Source organism: Ambystoma mexicanum, chromosome 8, assembly GCF_040938575.1.
Source record: "Ambystoma mexicanum isolate Mex_15411 chromosome 8, UKY_AmexF1_1, whole genome shotgun sequence".
In the NCBI taxonomy this organism is placed as follows: Eukaryota; Metazoa; Chordata; class Amphibia; order Caudata; family Ambystomatidae; genus Ambystoma; species Ambystoma mexicanum.
Genome location: NC_090929.1, coordinates 1,236,568,918 through 1,236,596,727, shown reverse-complemented (window position 1 = coordinate 1,236,596,727; position 27,810 = coordinate 1,236,568,918). Strand labels below are relative to the sequence as shown.

Sequence of the window (27,810 nt, the reverse complement as noted above, 5' to 3'; positions counted from 1 at the left end):
TGGCCCGCTAAGACAGGGAATTGTGGTACAAGATCACCCCCCCTGTTGGACTTCCTACCGGACGACAAGAGGGCGGAGGCCCTGGCGATCCTTCAGGAAGGCGAGGTGGCGTCGGACCACGCCATAACGGTGGCCACGGACATTGCCGACACCGGTTTCTGCCAGTTGGGCAACAGCGTTTGCCTTAGACAGCGGGGGTGGCTCAAGGCGACGGATTAACGCCAAGACGTGCAAGCCAAGGTTTTGGACATGCCCTTCGACGGGAACAATCTGTTTGGGAAGACAGTGGATGAGTCCCTCCAAGCCATCAAGACCGACACAGAGACGGCTCGGGCCCTAGGAGTTCTTCAGCAACGGCAGCCGTCCATTCGGAACTCCAAGCAGGACTGAACCAGCCGTTGCGTTGGGCCCCCACCGAAGCACCCCGGTGGGAGGCCGGCTGGCGAAGTTTGTCAGCGTGTGGGAGTCCATCTCCACTGACCATTGGGTGCGTCCTCAAATTCCTAAAGAAGTGCCCCTCCATTCCACCTGTGGCCAGGAAGGAAAACCACGTCCCTCAACTACTGTTGGAGGTAAGGGCGATGCTCAAGAAAGGCGCCATCGAGCTCGTCCCGAAGAGGCTCCGGGGCTGCGGAGTTTACTCAAGATACTTCCTCGTAAAAAAGAAGACAGGAGGATGGCGCCCCATCCTGGACCTGCGTCGACTAAACAAGTACATCAAGGCACAGAAGTTTCGGATGGTTACCTACCAGCACATGCTGGGACAGCTGGAGGAAGACGACTTCCTGTCGTCGTTGGATTTGGAGGATGCATACTTCCACATCCCCATTCTAAAAGGACACCTGAAAGTTCCTCAGGTTGGTAGTCCAGGGACGGCACTACCAGTTCAAGGCCCTGCCGTTCGGACTGAAGTCGGCGCCCAGGGTATTCACCAAGTGCCTAGCACCGGTGGCGGCGCGGCTGCACCTGAAGGGGATCCACATCTACCCCTACCTGGACGATTGGCTCATCCGAGCAAGGACAAGGGAGCTTGCCGTAGAACACACAGCGAAGACCGTCCAGCTGCTCACGGACCTGGGGTTCTCCTTTGTTAGGCAGAAACCTGTGCAGTTCCCTCTGGGACCACTGCAAAAGATTTAAGTCTACAGGTGTTGGCAGTAAACCCACCACTTGGTAGCAGTCTGTACCACACAGATTCACTGTGGTAGCTGTGGCTGAGCAGTCAGACTTCCCTCAAGAAGAGTTAGGCAGTATACAGAGAATACATAATAGGTACAGAGGCACAGTAGCACAAGCAAACACTGACCAGAGCTAGGTGTAAAAGTATAAACTTATTTATTAAAGGTACACTCATAAATTACACTAGCACAATAGAAAAGATAAGAAAGTCAAACACAGTTACTATTACTCATATGTACATCCCTAATCATTTGTTGGACAATTCTAAGTTAACCCCACTTATTTCCAAACCGAGGTGAGCGCTTAACGTTAGATGACACTCCAACAAGTATTACCAAAAGGGAGGGAAAAGGCAGAAATAAAGAGAGCAGTAAGGTAAAACACTTTTCACATAAGGTTAGCAAAGACAGTCAATGGTGGAACAAGGAGAATTAGTTTGGGGCCCGCTTTAGAGGGAGCCAGGCGAAAATGTGCCCAAGATCACACAATGTCACAAGTCTTTGCAGGTGAGAGAAAAAGGTTTTACTACGGTTCTGAAAAGTTTAGTTAGGGTGTCCCAGGCCTACCCAGGTTCGAGAGCCGAGGGCTAAATCTACCCCGTACAATCGGTGGCAAGGGAGGCCGGGCGGAACACAGTACCTTTAAAAGTGGAAAGGATCCTCCAGCGGTGGTAGTTGTTCCTGGTAGTGGGTGTAAGTCGCGGCGTCGTCCAGGGGAAGAGGTGATCCCGTCATGGAGCAAAGCTGCAGATCGTTGCACTACCGGGGAAGAGACCAGCCGTGGAGTTTTCCGGTCACAAAGGATTTTTACCCCTCTTTCGCGGTTGAGGTAAAAAGTGGTATCCCGGTTGCCAGGGTGCTTGGCACAGGCAAGGCGGCCACGAGATGCTTCGGGACGGCGAAAAGAAGGCAGCAACTGGTTGTCCCCACCAGTTAAGGGAAGAAGACTCTCCGGCGGGAGATCTCCTCTGTCGTCGGGAACAGTGGTGAGACGGTTCTGCAGGGCTTCACCGGTGGTGTCGTCTTGGCAGGTCGGCTCGGCTTCTCCCTCTTCGGCTTTTTAGGTCCTGTGGCGACTTCTGAAGAACCAGTCCCAAAAACCCAGCTTTTATGCAGCAAACCCCCATTCATACAGCCTAGCTGTCACTCAAACATGCTAAGTGGTGAGCGGGGTGGCTCACCACTTGGGCCAATCACACTAGAGTGCGACATGAGTTGGCAAGGCAACTCAGTCCAGGGTGCCTAAACCCCCTCCCACACCCCCTGTGGTACCCAGACAGAATGGCACCACTTTGGAGGGCTTCTGTGCAGAAGCCCGCCAAAAGTGGAACAAAGGCTCGACTCGGGTTCAGGGTTACTGAAGTGAACCTAGACGCCATTTTGGCGGCGAGTTCTGGCAAAAAATCCCAACCGGTGAATTTATATTAAATAAATAACCCGGCGGTATCTTTAACATTGCACCAAAAAGTGGTGCATTAAAAACAATGGGAAATCCCATTGGGAAATATTCTGGTGGAATATTTCCGTGGTATCCACTGCCACCAGCCAGAACTCGGCGAGGGGGGACGGGACAGTACCCCCTCGACAACAGACCCAGTGGCAATCTAATTGCCCCTACCAGTACTTCCACAGTAAGATGGTTTGTACTGGTTAAGTTCCTAAGTTAAGACTAGTAAAGTCAATGGTAACTTTACAGACCCAGGGAGACAGTAGTCAGTCCCAGGGTGTGGAGTCTATGTTTGGGGGTCTCTAGGACACCCCTGTGCTACTGCACTGAGGGTGCTGTGTAACACACATTCAAAAACCAATGATGGCCTATGGGGAAAATTACCCCCTAGCCCATAAGCACATAGCAAGTCACAGAAACACTCTCAAGTCATGTCCAAGAGTGAGGGTAAAAGAGTCTCACTCTTGGCAGGAGAAAAAAATAAACCCCAAAAATCCAGCAAAGCTGCTGGGGGACTCACTAGGTTAGGAAATTCAGCCTAAACAGAGAATTCTTCCTAACATCCTTCAACTTCCCCAAATTCCACCTGCTCCCGTCGCAGGTCACACTGTTTCTGGTAGCCAAGCTCGATACAGTGGCACGACTGGCCTCGCCGTCGGAGGAAAGGACAAAGGCCATCCTGGGCATGGTGCAGCGTCTACTGGCCACAGACTTGGCCAGGGTGAGGTCCATCAAGTCCCTCCTCGGGATGATGTCCTCATGTATTTATCTTGTGCGCCTGTGCAGGCTTCGGATGCGTCCTCTACAGGAGTTTCTCGACGCCCGCTGGATCCAATCGGCGGGCAGCTTCGAGGACAGGATCCCTCTCAACAAGACTTTCCGTCAAGCGATCTGGTGGTGGGGCACCTGTGCTCATCTGACGGCGGGCACGGACTTTCAGACCCCGACTCACCAGGTAACAGTGACTACGGATGCCTCCCTGGAGGGGTGGGGAGCGCACACCGGAGATCTTCAAGCGAGAGGCCTTTGGCTCCCGGAGGAGAAGCCGCTCCATATCAACATCCTGGAGCTCCTCGCAGTGTTCTGGGCCCTCAGGTCATTTCTCCCGTCCCTCAAGGGCAAAGTGGTGAGGATCTTCACCGACAACACCACCACGATGTTTTACATCCGAAAGCAGGGATGAACCAGATCCCCAGCTCTGTCCAAGGAAGCCCAGGACCTGTGGCATTTGGCCGTCGCCCAGGGGATGTTTCTGGTACCCTTTCATCTGGCAGGGATAAAGAACACCATCGCCGACTCACTCAGCAGGGAGCTGCGCTCGTGCCATGAGTGGGAGCTGCGTCAAGATCAAGTGGATCGTCTCTTCCAGCGATGGGGCAAACCCCAGATCGACCTGTTCGCGACGGCGACAAACTCCAAGTGCCAGAGGTTCGCCAGCAGGTTTCCCCAGCCAAGGAGCATGGGCAATGCTTTCTCGTTCCCCTGGGACGGCCTGTTCAAATATGCGTTCCCTCCGTTGCCGTTTGCACTCCGACTCATCAACCAGCTCAAGAGGTCCCGGTGCAGGATGATCCTCATCTTACCGGCGTGGCCGAGACAGATCTGGTTCCCGGACCGGTTCCCGGACCTTCTGGACTTGTCAGCGTCCCCAACAGTCAAGCTGCCGACGGACGCGGATCTTCTCTCCAGAGAAGGAGGCGCCATCCTTCATCACGACCCGGAGTCGCTGAACTTGCAGGCCTGGCTCCTGCAGCACTAGAGTTTGGAGGGTACGATATCCCGGCTGACTGCAGAGAGATCCTTGCAAAACCCAGGGCGTCCTCAACTCTCAAGTGCTACGGACACAAGTGGAAGAGGTTCTCTGTCTGGTGCCGTGCACAGAAGATTAACCCGCTGCGGATTATGGCCCCTCAAGTGCTGCCGTACCTACTGTCCCTGGCCAAGGCTGGACTAGCTCCTGCCTCCATCAAGATACATCTGGCTGCGATCTCCCGATTCACCAGAACTACAGGACAGGCGTATTTGTGGTCTCATCGTCTGGTGAAGGAATTTATGAAGGGACTATTCCGATCGTTCCTGCCGGTGAAGGCCCCTGCCCCGGCGTGGGAGCTCAACGTGGTGTTTGACCAGGTTCATGGAGGCGCCATTCGAGCCTCTGCATTCGGCGCCGTTGAAGTTCCTGTCATGGAAGACAGCGTTCCTCGTGGCCATCACCTCTGCACGACGAGTGGGAGAGATTCAGGCCCTATCTTGCAAGCCTCCATACTTGACTTTTCACGACACAAGGGTGATGATGAGGACGCACCCCTACTTTATGCCCAAGGTGCCGTCGGACTTCCACCTCAACGAGCACTTGGTGTTACCAGTTTTCTTCCCGTCGCCTTTGTCGCCGGCCGAGAGGACTTTGCACTCGCTGGATGTAGCTAGAGCGCTGAAGTTCTACGTGGACCACACAAATAGTTTTTGGAAGACGTCACAGCTGTTTGTAAACTTTGGACCTGTGAACCAAGGGAAGGCTCTCTCGAAGGCTTCCATTTCCAGATGGCTATCCGGCTGCATCATGCACTGGCACCGGTTGGCAAACCGACCGCTGCCCGGCCGTCCGAGAGCCCATTCGACCAGAGCGATCGCTGCTACCACGGAGTTCCTGTCTGGTGTGCCCCTGCTGGACATCTGCAGGGCTGCTACGTGGAGGTCGAAGCACACCTTCACGAGATTCTACTGGTCGATCAGGACTCCAGGGAGGAGTCCAGGGTCGGCCAAGCAGTGCTGCGCAACCTGTTCGCCTGAAGGTGGGCCTGGTGCCACCTCCCGTGGTTATGCATGTGTGTACTGCTATGTATTCTTATGTTCATGAGCATGTGAATCCATGCCAGACCCCATGCTTGAGAAGGAACAAGTTACTTACCTGTAACTGTTGTTCTCCAGCATGGGACTTGCATGGATTCACATGCGAACCCTCCCTCCTTCCCCTCTGCGGCTCTTCACTTGGTCATACTGCCACTTTATGTGCTACCAAATCTGTGGATGGCTGCTAGGGGAGGGGCTTAGGGAGAGGGCAGTCATTGGCTGGGGGCAGTATGACCCAGAGATCAGTGATTGGTTACTACTAAGAACGACAGATCAGAAATGAAACTGATACTGATTTTTTTCTTTACCGAGGATTACCGGCCTGACGACGGGGAATATTCATGAGCATGTGAATCCATGCCAGACCCATGCTGGAGAACAACAGTTACAGGTAAGTAACTTGTTCCTTAGGCTCCATGACTTTGCTACTTGCAATAGCAAGAATGATATCTATGCACTTAGATGCCCCTGTGGAAAGTACTATGTGGGGCAAACCACACGCAAAGCACGAAGAGGTGGACAGAGCATAAATCCAACATTAGAACAGCTAATGAAAAATCAACCATTTACAGGAACAACAGGGATAATAATCACACAATAGCGCAATGAAGATGGGAAATTCTAGAAATAGTGCAACCAATACCAAGAGGGGGTGATTTAGCAAAGAAATTAGCACAAATAGAGCTCCATTGGATTTATCATTTAGGCGCAGTGACCCCTTTCCTCCCCCCCCCTCCCCTGTGCTGAACGATGATTTTTTACCAGGGCCCATACCTATAAATAATCAGGATTTGGGGAATTTTTTCTACCCGGGCCTATACCTGGAAATAACTTGGATCTGGTGGCCTATTTTCATTTCTGGACTTTGAAAATAGTAGCCTTTAGATTGTGCACTCATATGAGACAGACACCACTTGGCTACCTAGTAGTAAACTGCTTGGGTTTTATACCCAGTGACGTTCATATTGGATGAAGATCACTGTATCATGTTTTGACAAACCTTGTTTTTGACTGTAAACATGTCATACTCTTACATCCTAGAGGACCTCAGGATCTTGAACTGTACACTGATTGGAATTATAATAGTTCCTTGGGGATCTTTTTTTATCATAATGTCTCTTGACTCACATCTTGGTTATACATAAGAAAAGGGTTGTTGACTGCGTAAGGTTGTTTTGTATCTTTAGGGACATTACTTTACTGGGCATGGTCCCACGACACTCCTATCCCAGTTTATACACATGACACATCCCTGTATATTTCGGAGTGAGAAGTTCCATTGAAGATCAGATGTTCTGACACCTTTTTTTAGGCATTACAAGTTTAGGAGTTGGCCCGGATTTGTGCTCCTATTTCATAGGATTACTCTTCTACACAGGAGATAAGAAAGGGATTTACTTACTTCACAAGCATGATCAGACCGCTTCCTTAATGAGCGAGTGTTTACTTATATTCAACATGACTTTGAATACTGATCAGACCGCACTGCTTATGAGCGCAACTTTGTTTACATCGATGATGTCACAGCCGTCATTGCAACACGACGTCATCACGTTTTCTCTTAACGCAAATGCTTTAAGCAGCCATTTTGACAGCATTATCTAACGCATGAGGATTCTCGTATGTTAAGCAAATAGGTAAGCTTTGCTCATGACTTTTTTGAATATCTATGACCCACTAATCACATTCAGGATTGAGTATTTTTTATTTTTTTTCTGTTCTCTGTTTCCACAGATGAACGTTTTTCCAGACACACGACTAACTGGGAGCTCCATTAGCATTTTCCGCTTACAGTTTACATATTGTGGTAAGCACACCTAATGGGTATTATTTTTGCCTTTTAAATGACGCCACAGTATTGGCAGGCAGGCCATTTTTATGAAATTTCTGTACATATTCACAGAGAGAAGACAGACATCTGTTGATCACCCACATGTTCGCTGTTAATTTTTTAGAACATTCTTTTACACCTCAAAGAAGTGAGGTGAGTTAAAGCCTTTAGCATCGTTTTAGTCCCTGCTTAGGGATACTATTTTAAGCAATAATACATTTATTTGCTCCTATAGGATAACTCAGTGGGACATGAATATTGATTACATTGGACAATTCAGTAAAACTAGAGTCCCCCCACAGGATTGACATCTTTCAAGGTACATTACTTCCCTTTTTTTTGGGTGGGTGAGCAAGAGAAGCACCTTGTGGGCAAATGAATATATAGTGTTGAGACAAAATGATTTAATAGTTTGAGAAATGTAAAGATGATGCCTGTGATGTTCTGCCTTTTGAATATCTTCTATCAATGACGAGTGGGCTCTAAGGGAATTCCTCAGGGAGATTATGACATAGTATTTCCTATTATTGTCTTGGATAGTATCTGTTAAGCATATTGAGGAATATGTCTCTCCATTTTTTAATGATATCCTGGAATTGCACGATATTCAATGATTGTAAATTAGTTATACATTGAAAATATTTGTATTATTATTAATAATCATTTTGTAGATCAATCATTATTTGAAGACCCCTGATGAAGAGAACATATCTCGAAACGCATTGGGTCACTTTTGTTGAATAAAAGGTTTTAAGAAAAACTTACTGAGATAAATGTCTGGTGCACAGGAATGAGTATTTTCTTGAATTAATCATATGTTACTGCTAAGTTTACTTAAAAGAATCTTCACTTTTTTGGCTTTCTCATAAGCTAGTGATAGTGTGCAGGGGACCGGAGTGCCCCAATCTTTGGGAAATGTATTTGTTTCATTATATATCTGGTTGTTAATAGATGAAAGACTTCAGTAGTACAAATGAAGTAGAACGCTATGAGGCAAATGAGAATGACCTCATGGTAAACTCTAACAAAAGTGAAGTTGTTGAAGTAGAAGCAGCAGCACTTCTACTAGATTTATTGGTTTCCAAAAAATTGTCCTTGGAAGAAGAGGGGGCAAACAAAGTACTCAGACAAGCCGAGGCAAGACTCATATGTAAATTGAACACAACTGTTACAGGCCTCAATTCTGATAATGAGATAGTATAATTCTTATAGAGGTGGGAATAGCACATCTTAGTGGAATAAGAAGATGGAATGTGGTGTAACTTGACATATCAATGGGTTAAATATGAACATTTACTGTGATAAATGTTATACATTGAGAAATAATTGCTAGACATTGTGTTACTTAATATTGGACAATCCCTAGTGACACGATCTAAAGGGTTTACTTGGCAACACCCCATGGATGAGGCACCTTAGGTTTGAGTGCTAGAATATGACTCTAAGTACCCATAATAGGAGCACACTTTGAATAGATCATGGTAATCTAATCACTCACCTTTTCATAAATAAAACCTCTTGTTTTTTTTATATAATCAAACAATAGGGTATCCTATCATTGGATGGAAACACAGCTAAAGCTATTGCTAGCTCTCCAATTCAAACCAACCAGGCTTGTGGAACTTCGTTTTCGCATAAATGTGATTTTTAAGTGTAAATCACAACTATGTGCACTGCGTGGATTGGAATACATTTTTACAATATCCGGATAATGGCATGTAGACCAGATTATTGCATACATTGTATAACATTGGATATGAATCCGTATGCTACCATTTAGTCTATATGAGAATGCCCAAAAGATGGCGGCTTAGCACTAGGAAACTAGCTAGTATCAACACTAGTACCAAAAAACAAAAGGGACAATTGACCAACCATCACCGTAGCAACCAAACAGAATATAGTCCATGGCCACGGCAACCCGTGTCCTGACAACAAGCCAACATGAGGTATTGCAACACGGAGCCGAGGTAAGAGACCGTCGAGATTTGTCGTACTTATAAAGACTAGTAGCAACTAAACATACAAGCTTAATAATCAGTATAAATCAATTAAATTCCTTAAATGTTAGATAGTATGCAATACGACGCGCATGCCATAAACAGTAAACGCTTTGTACAATGGGAGACACGCCCATGCTTTGGGAACTTGTATCTTGTTCAAACAAACGCGAGTAGACTAATAGAATGCCGCGAGCAGATCAAGAGAATGCTTTTATAACTATTGGTAGCACACAAATCTAATATAGAGCCCACGTGTGGATGAATGTCCCGATTTAGAGATTAGAAAAGCATGTATCACATTGTTCAAAACCAGAATATATAGTGTCGCTGACGACCTGATATATTGTTACACTAATATTTTTCGCAGGCATCTAACCCAATTAATCAAATGCTGGGTTAGAGTACAATCAGAACAACAATGGTAAGGAGACACCATTCATACTAATTGTCCTTGTTCCAAAATAATGTAAACCTAGTCTAATTAACAGGAGTCCATCTTTAAATGTACGTGTTAATGGATTATAACAAGTAGTAAAGCACCATAAAGAATAATTTATGTGAAATTTGAATCCCACAATAGATGTGACTTAAATATTTGCAAATTGACATGAGGATATGATTGACAACATTAAACCAACAGTGTTAAGGTATAAACAAATATGAACATACTTACCAATATCTTAGTGTCATTACAACTAAGCCTATGTATGTTACAATGGAGTATTTGATTTCTTACAATTTTTTGTTCCCCGTTTCTTTTTTCTTGCCTCCTACAAATCATCCCCCTCACCAATCCTTGATTCTCAGTCATGTTACTGTATATCCTTATCATGACTGTTCACCTATTGATACTTGTTATTTGTACAGTTTCCTCATTTCAGAATTTATATATCACAAGCCCTGCTTTGAAAAAGACGGTGAACGCCGAAACACGTGTCATCATTAAGGGCACCATGTGTTACGCTCACCTGGCTCCCACAGAGGGTCGATCTGGACTGGACTGCTGTGAGCTCCATCAATGTGACGCGTAGGGCCGAGAGGATGGTCTGGACTGGCCCACCTAGCTTCATTTGCTTGGCCCGTAGGAATATTCTTCTGCAAGTGGAGAAAGGGAATTAACCACCCGTGGAGTTGAGCGTAAATCCCCACACCTTGTTGTTCTCCTCACTGATCACCTTGGATGTCTCCTCTTATAGTCTCACCTGATGATTTGAAAAGATGAGCTCTCCATCCTGCATCGAGCGCAGGGGCGCGTAGATAACCAGTTGCTTCACTGGCTCAAAGGAATTGGTGAGTTCGAGGACAATATTTACTCCGATATTCCCAGCAAGACGCCGTAAGTATGTAATTCGTAAGAGTTCAAATGCCTGACTTTCACTCTTGTACGATTCATTGCAGGTTGCGGCTTGGCCTTACTGAAGAGTTCCTCGTGGCAGCCGGTAATGTTCTGGTAAGGATTTGTATTATCCAACACAGTTCGATAAAGTAATGTCCGTATGTAACCTGTTGCTTTCTCCCTTATTCAGGCGCTGAGAGAAAGTATGAAGTCTCGGGGAATAATGCCTACGGCGGTAAAATCAGGTAAGTCTTTTGTGGTGAGGAGGGTTCCCCTTGTTAGTCCCTTGTTTCACCTTGCTGTCCTTTTGTTTCCCCTTAGGGGCCGGGGTTCGGCTAGGATGCAGTGGAAGCTGCGCCGACTCGTGAAGAAGAATAGTACCCCCGGTGGTAAAATCAGGTAAGTCTATGGGGGGTATTCCTCTGTGTATTCCCTTGGCTCACCTTGCTGTTCTTGTCTTCTCCTTAGGTGCCGGAGTGCGGCGGGAACATGCAGGAGGATGCAGTGAAATGTGAAGATGCTGCGAAGGCCGGTGAGTTCAGCGCGGCGCTGCAGCAGGCGAGGCGACGCGCATAAAATAACTTCTTTCTTCCAACTCGAAGGCGCGATGAATCGGGAATTCAGGTAAGGATCAAAGGTATTGCTCTTGTTCTAACCTTTTTTCCTTCTTTCTCCCTTTTTCTAGGAGCTCCAAACTTGAGGCGGGCGTGGCAGAAGACTGGATGCAGACTTGCAGGCACGGTGAACGTTACGCTGCTGGATGCAGAATAACGCGAAGCGTGTGCTGCTCTTTGGGCGTGGTTTAAATAGCCTCCAAAGTAGTCCCAGGTAAGTATTCCTCCCCAGCCCCACCCGAGTAAAAAAATAGTCCCTAGGTAAAATAGTCCCTTCCAAGCCTCTTTTGGCTTGGAGCTCTTGCAGCATGGGCTGCATCAGGTACATTTTAATCTATGAGCCTGGCGCCTATGGCGCCAGGACTGACCCTCCATATGAGCCTGGCACCATAGACGCCAGGACTGCACCCAAATAGCCCCTAGCAGGGGTTGTTGGGCTTGCTTGGGGTAACTTGATGCCTGCTTCCGGGGTTGCTGGACTTGGTCTGGGTCCCCGGGGGTAGGCATCATGACACCATATGACAAACTTTTCTCATTAAACTTTGATGATTATAATTCAACTGGCGCAGATCTATATGAGTATTCTTCTCAATTCTGTAGTAGTGTGGCTTCTTTTCCCGAGCGACTTTATCGACCACCAAGTTATTTAGTTTCCTTCTCACTGAAAGGAATGAGGTGCCTGATGTTCCTAATATTGAGACGGTTGAGTCGAGCTGCTCTTCCAGTTTTGGAGATGAAAGTAGAGAAGGTATCAGAAGGGTCATAGATGACGCAGATGTTTCTAGCTGAAGAAGAGTACAGGGGAGTGTTGGGTAGGAATTGGATAGGGAGAAGAATAAATGAGAGAGAGCTTTTGGCAGGGAAGAAGAGCACCTCTGTTTTGGTATAGTGTGACATCTGAGAGTGCAAAGCCATCCAATATTTAATGGCAGAGAGACAGCTGGAAATGGTGATGGAGAGATAAGAGGAGAGTTCAGGAAAAGAAAAGAGGATTTGGGTGTCGTCCACAAAGAGTTGGCCAGAGAACCCAAAGGAGGTGATTAGTGCCCCAAGAGCAGAGTTGTAGAGTGTAAAGAGGAGCGGGCCCGAGATAGAGCCTTGTGGAACACCAGTAGTTACAGGAGTGAGTTGAGAGGTTTTGTTGCACCAGGAGACAGAGAATTGGCAAGGCGCAAGATAGGATTCAACCCAGGCAAGAACTTGATCACGAATCCCAAGAAGAAAGGGGGTGTTATGGAGATCGGACTGATTGACGGTGTTAAAGGCAGCAGAAAGGTCAAGGAGAATTAGGATAGAGGATAGGTTAGCATGCTTAGCAGAGGCAATGAATTGGAGACATTCATGAGAGCGGTTTCCATGGACTAACAGGAGCAGAAACCTGCTTGTAGCGACTCTCAGAGGTTGTGGATATTTTACAAATTGGTAATGGATGACCGTGGCTGTTTTGAAAAAAAGAGGGAATGCAAGCAGAGTCGAAGGACAGGTTGAAGAGTTCAACCATGTGTGAGGCAGAAAGACAGTCTGATGGGGCACAAGAGGGAATAGCCTTCATCAGTAGGGATAGCACTTTGTCAGTATTAGTGTGACTAAAGTGGGAGATGGAGGCAGAGGATAATGGTAGAGTATGCAGAGTGTAACATATAGGAATAGGGAGTGTGAGGAACATCAGGGGAGAGTCTCCAATTTTGGAAATGTTTGCAGCAAAGTATTCAGCTAGGTCATTAGCTGTGATAGTGGAGTGGATAGTCATAGACTTAGGAGGAGTGGGTTTAGGGTACCCTGTAGCTGGTGAGGATTGTTGGAGTGAGAGTTAATGAGGGTTTGGTAGTCTGTCAAGAGTGGACTTGAGAGAGTTCAGGGCAGAGAGGTAGAGTTGCAGGCCCTCATGTGAGTAGCTACACCTACATTTGCACAGCAGCCAACCCTTATCTGTGCGGAGAGTGCTTATGAATGGGGAAACCCATGGTTGAGAATGCAGAGACCTATGGGTGAAAGGAAGCAGTGGGAAGTGAGAGGAGAATGAGTCATAGTAGGGATTGTAAACTGGAGGATGCAGTGTTGGTGGAAGAGGCATCAGCTGTGACGGAGGAGAGTGAGAACTGTAGGTCAGAGAGAAAGGGGGAATGGCATAAGGTTTACATTTCCTTTTTGTAATAGGTGAAGCACGTGTTGAAGAAAGGTCACAGGGTAGAAAGCAGATGGTGGAAACAATTGAGTGATCATATATAGATGGTGTGACAGTTATGTTAGTGGCTGAGAGAGGGGTGGAGATTAATAAGAGATCCAAAGAGTTACCCCCTGTGTGGGTAGGTAGGTTATGGATAGAGTGGAGGGCGTGGTCACTAAGAAAAGACTGAAGTTCAGATTTCTGAGAAAGTTAAAGTCACCTAAGAGAATGAGGTGATGTTTAGTGGAAAGATATGATATGATAGTTTATTTATATAGTGCCTATACACAATGTGTTTCAAAGCGCTTTAAGGCAAGGGAGGGAAAAAGGGAAAATACAATGACATTCTTACAGGCCATGACCAGTAAGGATGTGAAATTAACTATTGTACTCGGCCTGACGACATTTCATATAGTGCAAGAGCTAAGACATAGATAAGGTGAGGGAGAGGGGTGCAGAAAGGGAGAGGAGGAACAAAACAAGCGGCTATCGTACTAGGTCTGAGGGCATATCAGATAGTGCTGGAGGGGCTGCGGGGGGGAACCAAGTAAGGGAAGGAGGGAGGAGACAGACGAGGTTGCTATCATACTAGGTCCTGGGACAATTCTGATATAGTAAGTGCATAGAAGAAAGTAAGGGGAGAAGATAGGAAAAGGGAGAAAGGGAGAGGAAGAGAGAACAGAGATTTAGCAGTCAAAAAGAGTGGAGAAGCAAGAGGGGAGAGCGAATACAATTGCAGAAGTCAGTAGTAACACATAATGTTGCAAGCCTGGATTCAAGATGAAGATGGGAACATCATGATTCAGGGCCACCATGAGAAAGTGTGACGCACTGTGAATCAATGAAGTCCATAAAGTCAAATCCAGCATTGGCCACAAGACGGTGATGGTGAAACCAGAACATATCAGGCCAGACTCCTGCAGAAGTAGGCTGATGGGGCTGAGGGGATCATGGTAGAAGAATCAAGCAAAAAAGGCAACATCTGCGAGAAGTGGAGGGCACAAGGGAACATCATGGGGGGATCAGAGGGGTGGGGATGGCCTGTGGGGACAGAGGGAGCAAGCACATGTTGGTACATGCTTACCTGCTGTCTGAGCAGGGGGTCAGGCCCTTGGTCCTCCTGGTCCAAACAGGAATTGCCCTTTTTTTTGGCTGCCTGTTAGGGAGAATTCTCTCTTTAGGCTGAATTTCCTAACCTAGTGAGTCCCCCAGCAGCTTTGCTGGATTTCTGGAGTTTGTTTTTTTCTCCTGCCAAGAGTGAGACTCTTTTTCTCCCACTCTTGGACATGATTTATGGTGTTCCTTTGACTGTTAGTGTTTTATGGGCTATGGGGTCCTTTACTCCATAGGGTCTCATGTGTTTTTACTATGTGTGTTATACAGCACCCTCCGTGCAGTGACACAGGGGTGTCATAGTGACACCCCACCATAGACTCCATACCCTGGGACTGACTACTGTCTCCCAGGGCATGTAAAGTCACCATTGTCTTTACTAGTCCCAAATTATTAACAGAAACCAGTACAAACCATCAAATTGTGGACGTACTGGTCGGGGCAATTCGATTGCCCCGGGGTCTGTTAGTCAAGGGGGCATGTCTCCGTCCCCCCTGATCGAGTTTTGGCTGGTGGCAGTGGATACTAATTTTTATATTTGACCGCGAATATATCCCTATGGGATTTTCCCATTGTTCGAGGCTACCAACTTTAATTATTTAATTCTCATAGCCTCGAACATACCGCTGGTTTATTTATTTAATATTAATTTGCCGGTTGGTATTTTTTGGCAGGACTCGATTCTAAAATGGCGTTTGTGTTCTCTTCTGTGACTCCAACCCAAGTCGAGCCCTTTGTTCCACTTTTTGGCAGGCTTCTCCACAGAAGCCTGCAAAAGTGGTGCCACTCTGTCTGGGTACCACAGGGGGTGTGGGAGGGGGTTTAGGCACCCTGTACTGAGTTACCTTGGTAACTCAAGTCACACTCTTGTGTGATTTGCCCAAGTGGTGAGCCGGCCGGCTCACCACTTAGCATGTTTGATTGACAGCTAGGCTGAGTGAATGGGGGTGTGCTGCATAAAAGCAGGGCTTTGGGGACTGGAACTTCAGAAGTCGCCACAGGACCTGAGAATCCGACGAGGGAGAAGCTGAGCTGACCTACCACGACGACACCACCGGTGGAGCCCTGCGGAACCTACTCACCACTTCCCGACGACAGAGAAGATCTCCCGGGTGGAGAGGCTTCTTCCCCTGACTGGTGGGCACAACCAGTTTACCTTCTTCTCTTCGCACCCCAGACCGGCTTGTGGTCGAATTGCCCGTGCCAAGCATCCCACCAACCGGATAGCCACTTATCACTGGACCGCGAATCAAAGGACCGCTCCTTTTACCTGAGAAACTCTGCGGCTGGTTTCTTCCCTGGCAGTGCAACAGACTCCTGTCTTCCTCCCCGACAAGATCCTCTCTTCCCCCGGACGAAGCACCGACTTGCATCCGCTGCCAGGAACAACTGGCCCCGCTGGAGTATTCTCACCACTTTAAGGTACCGTGTCCGCCAGGCCTCCCTTTCTAAAGATTGCTACAAGGTAATAATAACCCCTTAACCTTCTGGACTGAGCTGGCCGCCTTGACCTTCTAACTGGTCCCTTTCTTTGGTCAACTCTTTTTGAACCTTTTCAAGACTTTTGTACACTGCAACCGTGTGACCTTGGACACATTTCGTTTGATCCTATTAAAGTGGATCCAGAATACTGAACTCTAACTTCACGGTTTTACTTTGCCTTCCTCTCTTGTTGTGTTCTTGTAAAAGTGTTGGGACCTGTTTCAATTTATTCTCTGCTTTTCTCTCCCTTTTAAAACGAATTATTAGAGTGCCATCTGCGTTAAGCGCTCACCGCTGTCTGAAAATAAGTGGGGCTTTACTTAAGACTTGTCTAATATTCTTCTAAGGGAGTGTATATCTTTTAGTGACCGTGTTTTTGAATTGCTTACTATTAGTGCCTGTGTGTTTTTCTAGATGTGGTTTTAAATAAATAATTATATCTCTTTTACACCAAACCCTGGTCAGTGTTTACTTGTTCTACTGTGTTCTTTTGACCTATTGTGAATACTCTATATACTGCCTAACTCTTCTTGAGGGAAGTCTGACTGCTCAGCCACAGCTACCAAGTGAATCTGTGTGGTACAGACTGCTACCAAGTGGGTTTACTGCCAAAACCCTGTAGTCTTAAATCTTTTGCAGTGGTCCCAGAGGGAACTGCACAGGTTTCTGCCTAACACTGCCCTTCGCTTCGGACGCCCGGGTGAGAGACACCCTTGATCTAAGAGTTAAGAGCAGGAAGGAAGAGGCAGGGCTAAGATGGTGGGTGGTGCTTAGGCCAGGTGACCAAGATCCACTTGCACATGCTCCCCATCTGCAAAGGAAAAGAGGCTGGAGGGCTCCCTAAGTAGGGAAATAGAGTGGCAACCAGGAAGGCACCAGGTGGGCGGGGCTTGCTAAGTAGGGAAAAAGAGTGGCAACCAGGAAGGCACCAGGTGGCCGGGACAGGTGACCAAGAGCCACTTGCACCTGCTCCCCATCTGCAAAGAAAAAGAGGCTGAAGGGCTCCCTAAGTAGGGAAAAAGTGCGGCAACCAGGAAGGCCCCAGGTAGACGGGGCTTGCTAAGTGGGGAAAAAGGGCAGCAACCAGGAAGGCACCATGTGGGAGGGGCTTAGGCCAGCTGACCAAGATCCAGTTGCACCTGCTCCCTATCTGCAAAGGAAAAGACGCTGGAGGGCTCCGAAGTAGGGAAAAAGAGCGGCAACCAGGAAGGCACCAGGTGGGCAGGGCTTGCTATGTGGGGAAAAAGAGTGGCAACCAGGAAGGCACCAGGTGGCCGGGGCCAGGTGACCAAGATCCACTTGCACCTGCTCCCCATCTGCCAAAGGAAATCAAGGAGTTACCCAAGATCATCAAAGAATGGTCCAGTGGGACCAGGAGGGTGATAGTGTAACGCTCACCTGGTATCCACGGGGACGTCACTCAGCCTGTTCTGACCTCTTACGACCTCGAACCCTTCCCTGGAGGCAATTCGACTGGAGACTGGGCCTGAAACACAGGATTGGTAGAGTTTAACTCCCTATTGTCTCTGTGTGCTTGAACCCCTTTTTCCCCGGGGTCCAACCCTTCCCTTTGATCCACATCTCACCTTGTTTTCTTGGATAGTGTGCTCTCCGTCCTGCTTTCAGCGCACGGGCGCATTGATTGATGCAGGCTCGTTGCTGCCTAGTTACTTCACTGGCAAGAGTCCGACAGGTAAGTACAATGAGTCTTTCGAACAGTTCTCTAACTTCGTTCCTTTCCTTCCTTAGATGATGGCCGGCGTCCGGGGATGGCGGCGTGTTGCTAAGATGAGTAGCGCTCAAGGTGAGTGAGAGCGTGATGCGCGATGCACCCCTTTCGTATTTGTATTGAACTGAGTTCTTTTTCTGTGTCTTTTAGGTGCCGCAATGTTTCCAGCGTGGATGCCAGTTATGAAGAACAAATGCGGAGGGTAAGCGCGGTATGCGGCGCCTCTAAATGTTTCCACACTAACCTGGAGTGTCTTTTCCCTCTTGCAGATGGATGAGAAGTTCCGGAGACAGAGTTCCCCCCAGAGCGGCTGGGATTCAGGTAAGCGTTTGAAGCTCGTACAGTATTTAAAAATAAGCGAAGATTTGCAGAATGCTTACTAATGCCTTTTTTCTGTTCTTTTCCCTTTTCCTTAGGAAGCGGTGTGCCGGGATGGGAATGACACCCCCGAAGATGCCCGCAGAACAGAAGGAGTGATGAATGATGGGCAGAAGCACCGCAAGGTAAGGCTGTTCCTAACGGTGTTCTTGTTCTTGCAGGAGCAGAGCGCAGAAGAAAGATGCAGGCCTACTGGAGACGGATCCGAACACGGTGAGTGTCACGCTGCAGGTGCAGAAAACGCAAAGCATGTTTCTCAACCTGGGTGTGGCTTAAATAGTCTCTGGGTATCCCAGGTATCTCTGGGCTGAACCACACCCAAAAGACTAGACCACACATGCAGTTCTGGGAACCGAAATATGTGGGGGCTTCCATCTTGTCCCCATCAATGCACTACAAGTCCAATCCCCAATGTTATCCTATGGGAGTGAGTGAGTCTGGTGCCACAAGCGCCAAGTCTGACTCCAAGTGGGTCTTTGGAGGGATGGAGAGACCCTTGAGGGCCATGTAGGTGATCGTGGCCTGGCTCCAGCCTGACATCTTGGAGGGCTGGGGACATGAGGGGCAGGAATCATGACAGATAGATGGAGATGATGTGAACCGAGTGAGGCAGAGCTATAGTACAGATGGTGAATTCAGAAGATGTTGGAGAGGATGTGGTATTGGAGATTTGTGAGGCATTGAGGCTGGAAGAAAGTATGTGACTGACGCCTCTGCCAGTCAGTCGAGGAGAGTGACTGAAGGATAGTTTGGAAGCGTGTAGGGCCGCCAGAGTGGCAGTGCCAGATGGAGAAATCCAGGTTTCATTGATTGCAAGAATGTCTAGGGGAGGAGGGCTGGAGTGAAAGTAGTCAGTGATTAAGGATGTTTTGTTGCATACAGACTGAGCATTCCAGAGTACAATGTTGATTTGATGAGGTAGAGCATAGTAGAGAAATTGAGTCTCAGAGGAAGAGAGGCGAGGTGGATAGGTGTTAGAGGAGGTGTGGTTAGCTTGTTGACTTTGTTTGTTGAATAGAGGTGGAAGAGAGATGGAGTAGTGAGAATTTCGAGTTGTGAGTTTTATAATAGGAAAGGAGGAAGTTGTAGTGTGATTGGAGAAATCATAGGGATAGAAGAGTAGGAGGAGCAGCACGATTGAATGCATTATAGGTGAGTAGCACGGTGTGGAGAGACAGTACAGTAATTAGGAAGGTTGGGGTAGTCACAGGGAGAAAGCCAAAAGCAAAGGTTCATAGGCTGGTCTTCACTGTTCCCCTTTTAACTTGGACTCCCCTGGCTGGATGCGCCTAGGAAGTTCAGAAGGGATGACACACGCTCTTATAGCTAATGCAGCCTTCAGTGTCTGCTCAAAGATGCAGGCTGGTTTAGGCATTCAGTATCTTTGGCAGGGACCGTGCCAGTGTGTCATTGGTCGCTATTTAAAGCATCAGACACGCCAAGAATAGGTTCAGCTCCTCTGAAATAGGATCCACCATATGTCCTAGCACATCAGCAGTGCTGCAGTTCATCAGCAGCCTTCTTCTAGGATCATCTCTCTCTCTCTCTCTCTCTCCAACTGCCTCAGGTACAGATGGCTTGATGAATCTCATAACCTGCAAACAATTATCAAGGCCTATTTGTCAGACAGACCAAGCCTGGCGAATTACTCCACAGAATTATTCAAAAAATATAAATTTTATTTTTGTATCTTAAATGTTAAAAAGCACAAAGCATATACATTTTAGTTTTGAACACTCAGTGTAGTGACATACACACAGCCCGAGATACAAACTAAATAATCATACACCCCAAAATAACTAATGCATAGTAAAACCTACTCTTACTCTGAAAATATATGACATACACCTGTACTAAATACAGGGATACGGACAGAATAAATGCAACTATACAACAGGAAATAGAACATGCAACATCTACATAAAGGACAGTGAACTTAATTCCAGGATATAGAAATACAGAAAAAGATTATCTCCATAGACACTGGCACCTATTTAACAATGTGTGTATTGCTTAAATATGATATCTAGTTGACACATTGTGTTTCAGACGATATGTGAGCGATTGTGATGCTCCAGCTGTGTACAGCCTTCATCAGGACAACAAAAAACAAAGCTTGCTTTTGCGTTCATGTGTGTCTGTGGTCAAAAACAATAAAGCCTTCTCTTAGATCAAAGTGGTCTGTCTGACATTTATTCTTACACTGAATGAATCAGTTAGGCAAATTCAAAAGAACAGTTAATGTACCAAACTGCATACCTTGTATTTACAAGGCTCCTCACTCTATCAGTGTATTTAGGCTACCCAGGGAAGTCCACGTTATATTTGGCAAACGTATATAGGCGACAAAAATGGGGAAACAGATTCTCACCCCTTGTTCGTTACTTTCATAATGTCTCAAGTAAGTAGTTTTGTATTGCTACAACATCACATTCTGCTCACCTCCTTGCAGAGCTCTACTTCATAGGGATATCATTATATACAATGCAGTGGGGTTTCCATATCACCCAGGGGATTCTGTTCTCCCATGCCGGGTCAGTAACAGTTAATCTGTGGGCAATGGAAAACAATGATTCTAAACCAGTGCCTAGACTGGATCTAGCCACTCTCATGTGCACATTTTTCATTTATATCCCGCTCTTTTTCAGGACGGGAGCCCCAGTACTTCTTCCCCTATTGCAAAATGCCTCTGTGTGCTGTGGGAATGACAGCTATCGCTTGGTAGTTTTGTAGCTGTTGTTAAATCTTTGTCACTCGTGGTTGCTAACATTAGCTCTAACCTGTTGTATTCCTCCCTACTATGTGTGTCATGCGAAAAAACGCCAGCTCCACTTAGCGCGGGGTATGTCAGCTGGGAGCCTTCCAATACTTCTCATTTCGTCCGTTCAGCCTGCAGCAGCGATGGTAGACTGCCGCAATGAAACAGCCTTAAGTGATGGTGTTGCTTCGTAGAAAGTGAAAACGGGCATAATACACTCCCTACGTCACTTCCTCATCGACATGGAAAAACGGCAACCCTACATCCTAAATGTCAGGATTTTCAACTGATGTCTCAGCTAGTACTCATTAACAACACTACCAACTGCTCATTTTTTGTAAATCACATACATTTTTCAGCCCCATGTCCAATGCTGTGTACTGCCGTGCAGTGGAAACCAAATACTTACTCGCTTCAATGTTACCTCCTCTCGGATGCAGTTATAGCATTTGCAGTATAAATTATTTCAGGTCCTTGGCTGTATTTCCCTTTGATTTGTGATGGTCTAATAGAGGTTTGTCACAGACCTTTTTCCTAATACATGATCTGTGCTCTGAGATGCGTTGTCTTATGGGACAGATGGATTTGCCCACATATAATAAATTGCAGGGACACTCTATAATGTAGATAACATTTTTGCTCTTGCAGTTGGTGTGTTTACTTTACTTTTACGTTACTTTATGATATTTATACCGCGCACCATTGACCCGGAGGCATGAGGGCGCACACAAACAAAAACAAAATACACCATATTACATACAAAAAAAGACAGCAAATGCACCACCAGTAAACAAAGCAATCCTATGGTGAAATAATTAACCGTCACAAGATGGGTGTAGCCTTGTCCTGAAATGATTGGTTAATCATAATCATAATGCTCTAAAATTCAAACAGGAGCCATCAAAGTATCAAATTAAAGATTGAGAACCCCCTGGGAATATATTCACGCATACTTAGATACATAGGTAGATTGCTGGACCCTCAACCCACGAGGACACAGCCTCTATTTGATTGAGATCACCATTCACTCAAGTCAATCCTGCGTAACATCTTCAAGTCAGACAATCTGACCACTCCCGGCCCTGTTCTTTGTCGAAGCCATGCAAGCACCTTGTTACAAAGCGCTTCTCTAGACTCTTTTCCTTCAGACTTCTCAATGTTTGTAATAACAAAGTTCCTTTGGTCCATAACAAAGTGATCTCAATTCCCAGGACATCAGTCCCATAACTTGGGTAGGCAAACACAGTGATTACTACATAACACACACATAGTGTTGATCCCAGAAGCACAAGAACAGGGCATTATGACTAGTTTTGACATAGTGAATTAGTGAAAATGTAAATTTCCTATTTTTTTTATTTTTAGAAAATCATTATAATCCAGGAAACATGGATTTTTATGGAGTCTTTGTAGGAAACTATTTGTTTAACTGTGAACAAAACTACAAGATGTTGATTACTGCTATTCACTATTGAATGCAAACAAACATGAACACTTTCAAATTATATTAAATCAGCATATTATTGTGCATGAATGTAAACCTGTAGAGAAAGTGACTGCAAATCTGCTTGTAATTAGGATTCCATGTCATTTAATCGTCAGGCATTTCAAAGCCTGTAATTTAAACGTGTTTGACAGTTCATCACATATTTTTTTGGGGGGGGCACCCCAATTCCCCCTCCTGCACCTATTTTTAACTATGCCCAACCCCCCCAACCACTTATTTGCTCTTTCCCAACCCCCCAAAAAATGTGATGAACTGTCAAACATGTTTAAACTGCAGGCTTTGAAATGCCTGACGATGAAAGAACGTTGTACCGTAATTAGGACATGTAATAATACACAAATGTATACCAGATAGCATTGTTATCAAATTCTTCTTTAAAAATGGAGGCGATGGCCTAAACTGTGGATGTGGGCGGAGCCTACACTGATTAGTATGGGAATTCAAGACAAACATACTCTCCCTTAGCTTTTAACATCTCGCAACTACTAGATCAATTCCCAAATATATATCATTAATGCTTGTTTTCCTTTCATTGTAGGAGGATGGAAGATTTGAAGGGCCAACGCTGGCTCAAGCTGTTGAACTGTTTGGAGGTAGACGATGGAGTGCAAGAAACCCGAGCACAGCGAGCATGACAAAGAGCAGTGAGAAACCTAGTGTTCAGAGAAACAACACGCTAGCAATAAGTACAGCCAAGAAAAAGAAGAAAGTTCTCATGAGGGTAAAATATTTTTCCTGTCCTTTCTATCTTTGCTATGGGAGTGAAAAAGAATATATTTTACAACTATCCAAAATGGGTGGCTAGGAAAATACTATTGAGGCCACTAGTGTACGACATGCCTTAATTGTGTTTTTCTCTCATATAATCTCGCTGGAATAGACAAATTGCTGGCATCAAGTCACCATTTGGGCGCTGTGTGTTATTATGACGGGTACTACCACTGCATTCTTATTAGAGAGAAAGAATAAAATGATTGCCAGGCATAATGAGGTGTGCAGATTTTTGTACAGTAGTTAAGGAGTCACTAGTGGTACATTGGAACACTTGAGCTTTACAGCGTGATTCAGTATTTAGTACCACCCTAAATTGATTTTTCCTATGCACATTTGATTCAAGTGACCTTAATCCATGGTGGTGTCCATGGTGGCGAGAGGTAGGTACGTTTGGGTAAGCACTGCTAAATTTCAATTACTCTTTTGACGAATTGGGAAAATGTTGTCACTCCTACTCTCACATCATTTAGCATACTCCTACGTCCTACGTCCCGTCCTCTTTCCTCCATACTGTATGGGCGTCCCTCGCTAGGGTACTGGACGGGAACCAGAACCTTTTTCACCAGATAAAAAGGTCTTCCCCTTTAAATTTAGATGCGTGTCGGGCATGGCCTTGGGAGCATGCGCTCCCCTGACTCCACCCACCAGCGACACTCCTCAGTCCTCTTGTCCATGTCGACGGGAAAGGACCACTTCATTTTAATTTAGGCCTCAGCCTTGCAATTCCACACGCTCTTCCCTGAAGCTTTCTGTTTTCTTTTCTCTATCTGTTGTCTCTCCCAGCAATTCTCAGAGAAGACTCTGTCTTCTGGTGCCACGCTCAGCCCCAGCGCATGTAGACGATGGCGGGTTTCAGCAGGTGTCCGGCCTGCGAAGGTCCCTTCCCCATGTCGGATCCCCACATGTTCTGCCTCCGATGCCTTGGCCCTGACCATGGTTGGGACGGCTGTTATGTGTGCGATGCATTAACCCGCAAGCTCTCAAGAATCGTTGGCCAGGTGGAGGGAGCTGTTCGAGAGATCACCTCCAGAGGACATCAAGAATTATGTGAAGAGGAAGACCAGGCTCAAGGTAAGTGCCCTGTTCTCCTCCGCACCCTGCAAGGGTGGCTCCTGCCCAGGGAAGTGCCCGAGTGGAAGGAACCTTCCAGGTCCTAGGACCAGCAAAGAGACCGAGGCTCTCAGAGCTACCGGCCAACACGCTGAGGGGTCGCAAGATCCTCCCAGTTCCACCGCTCAAGGGCCGCAGGGCTATGCTACTAGGGACATCCCTGAGGGGCTTTGCTCTACTACCGGGCTCGTGCCTGAGGGGGCGCCTATACTCAGCACTACCAGCGTTATGGCCGAGGGCACTCCGCCTCCCAGGTCTCTACCTGAGGTGATGGGAAGGTCCGAGCCTTCGATTCTAAGCGTGCATGCGGAGACCGGGCCCAGCTCTTCAGGCACCACACAGCAGGCATGTGGCGCGGAGCATGACAAGATGGCCACCAGGCCAGACAAGATGGTGGTTTGCCCAGAGCCTCCTCCTGCTGGGGAGCAGGTATGGAATGCACCTTTGGTGGGATCGGACCACTCTGGTGACCTGGTGCACGTCATACCCGACCACACCTTCACTGGGCGGTACGCAGTTCCCAGTGCGGGGCGGTAAGGACCGTCAAGACCTCAGCAGCCACTGGACCTGGCTCCTATGCCTCCAGGGCCTTCCCTTGTATGCAAGGATCGGTTCTTTGAAAAGTTTGTTACCCTCCTCAGGGGAGTCAGCAAAGACATGCTCCCTTCTGCACCACCCCAGGCTCTGACCGTCGTCCAGACCCTGGCCCCAGTTCAGCCCTTGGTCCCCTCGCTCACACCAGTCGCGGTGGCTCTGCCGCCGGTGCAGCCTCCGCAGCAGCCCCCGGCACTGCCAGTCAGCATGCAACAGCTAACCACATCCAGCACGCGTCTGTCAGCTCCCGACCTGCGGGACACAGAGGGCGACATGCACGAGGACCAGGATACTCCCATAGCTAAGGCCTTCCACGAGAGGCTGGCAGGTGTAGCTGAATACCTCTGTATTCCGCAGCCACAAGTTGAGCAACATGAAGTGGGGGTTCTGGCCGAGGTGCTAACCATCCGCACAGCCACAAGAACTGGCATCCCTCTGCAAAAGGACGTAGAAGCCCTGGCCAAAAAGGGATGGGTAAAGCCGCACTCAACGCAGCCTACCAATAAATGTCTTGATGCCAAGTATAGGCAGGCTGAGGGGGACTCCCTCATTCTGACAGTGCACCCTCAATCACACTCATCAGTTGTAGATCTGGCCTCCCTGTACTCCAAGCCACTGTCATCATCATCGGCATGCACCTGAGCACTTCTAGGGAAGGAGGAAAAGCTCTTAGAATCCTATGGCAAAAAGATTTACTCTAATGCCACTCTCCATTTGCGCCAGGCTAATGCTGGCTCTATGCTGGCTGCAGTGAATCAACAGCTGTGGCGGGAGATTGCGGATTTCCTCCCAGAGCTCCCCGCGCGTAGTCAAGCATGCTTCAGGGCCGGCTTGGCAGAGGCCAAAATCGTGGCCCAAGACATTATGGAATCCATAGTCGCTCACATCGACACCGGAGGTAGAGCGATTTGTATCGCCACAGATATGAGGAGGACAGCTTGGCTCAAAGCAACCAAGTTAAACCCTGATGTGCAGGAGCACATTCTAGACCTGCCATTTGAGTGAGGGGACTTCTTCAACTCGACCACGGATGAGGAACTTGACAAAAAGAAAAATAGCTCTCAGACAGCTAAGTTCTTGTCAATCCTGACAATGTCGGTGCCCAAGGCTTATAGCCAGAGTCACCAACGATTGGACAGAGCCTGTACATTTGGTGGCTTTAGGGGCTTTCAGGAGCAGTGCGGTAGACAGCCCGACCAGTCTCCTAGCCAGCACAGGCGCATGCAACACAAATCCTCCCACAAGGGGTTTTTCCAGTCCCCCTCCCAGGCACCGGCCTCAGAGGGAAAGATGTTGTGATGATGTCATCCAGATCCACAAGTCACTGTTGGGGGGCAGGCTTGCCCTTTCATTTCCATTGCTGGAAGGCAAGGTTTGCAGACCAATGGATCCTCTCCATAGTTTCCATAGGCTTCCTCCCCTCTACTCCCACAGATTGGTACGGGAACTCTTTTGGCAGAAACCCACTCGCTCGTTGCGAGTCAGTCAGTGGAGGAGGTTCCTGCTTTGCAGAGATGCATGGGCTTCTATTCCCAGATAGTCACCATTCAGAAAAAGAACCAGGCTGGCCTGCGAGTTGTTCTAGACCTTTCCTCCTTGAACCTTTCTCTACCCCTTCAGCACTCATTGCAGAGACACTGTGTGGGGGAGACTGGATGTGCTCCTTGGATCTGAAGGAGGCTTACATACACGTCCCGATTTGGGAGCCCCCATCGTTCCTTCCTGAGGTTCAGGATCATGGGCTTTCATTTCCAGTACAAGGTCCTCCCGTTTGGTCTCAATTTGGCCCTCAGGGCAGAGGGCTACCACCTTTTTCCATACCTCGACGACTGGCTAGTCTGAGTGGAGTCACCCGAGGCTGTACAGCCCACAGCTTCAGCACTGATGATGCACCTGCTATTCGATTTGGGGTCCTATATCAACCTCAAGAAGTCGCAGTTACTCCACACTCAGTCCTTAACATTCCTGGGGCTCCTTTGGGAAACAAGGGCGGAGAGGATCTTCCACTCATCAGACAAGATCACAGCAATCAGGAAGGCCCCCAGGCATTTTCTCAGCAGACAAGTGACCTCAGCACTTGCTTGGAATTATGGCGGCTTGTATCTTGGCGGTGCCACACACAAGACTCAAAATGAGAAGGCTGCAGCTGCATTTCTCAGCCTCTTGGAATCAGGAGACTGGCTCCCAGGTAACTCTAATCAGCATACCACAGCAACTTCACACCGACCTGGAGTTGTGGAATGCACAGACCAACCTATTGGGAGGCAGACCATTCAGGCAGTCTTCTCCGGAGCTTACTATTACCACAGACTCATCTCTAGATGGATGGGGGCTACACTCGACAACTGCAGTATCCATGGAGTATGGTCTTAACAGGAACAGCTGGAGCACATCAACTGGCTCAAGATGATGGCCATCTGGCTGGCCCTTAAAGCGTTCCTCCCCATGATCAACAGCAAGTCGGTCTGCATCCAGACAGAACGCTCCACTTGCATGTATTACATCAACAAGCAGGGATGTCTGCCGGCTGTCCATTGACATTTTGGAGTGGGCCCTGTCAAACAACATTCACTTATCAGCAGTCCACCTGCCGGGGGAGTCCAACTTTGTGGCAGACAGGCTCAGCAGGCTGGGGGCCGACAACTATGAGTGTCAGTTAAACAAAGATGTCCTGAGTGGGATCTGCCACACGTTGGGTCACCCTCAGGTAGACTTATTCACCACCATGAACAACAGGAGGTGGCCTCATTTGCTTCCTGGCTGGGGCAAGGCAGGGGATCTCTGGGGGACGCGTTGCAGATCCTGTGGCACGGCATGAATGCGTATGCATTTCCTCCCACTCCACTGATTCACAGGGTCATCTGCAAGGTCAGGGAGTCACAGAGCCTTTGACTCATCCTGATAGCGCCATGGTGGCTGGCAAGACCTTGGTTCTCGGA

At 47.6% G+C, this 27,810-nt stretch overlaps 1 protein-coding gene across 6 annotated transcripts in view; it reads left to right on the top strand.

Annotated features, from left to right (window-relative positions):
- PLCE1 (phospholipase C epsilon 1) overlaps positions 1 to 27,810 on the top strand; it is a 3,624,599-nt gene that overhangs the window by 1,880,248 nt on the left and 1,716,541 nt on the right. For all 6 annotated transcript variants that reach the window (XM_069611343.1, XM_069611341.1, XM_069611340.1 and 3 more), the window contains one exon: positions 22,932 to 23,114. In XM_069611343.1, coding sequence (XP_069467444.1) covers positions 22,932 to 23,114 — 183 coding nt within the window. The remainder of the gene's footprint in view (positions 1 to 22,931; positions 23,115 to 27,810) is intronic.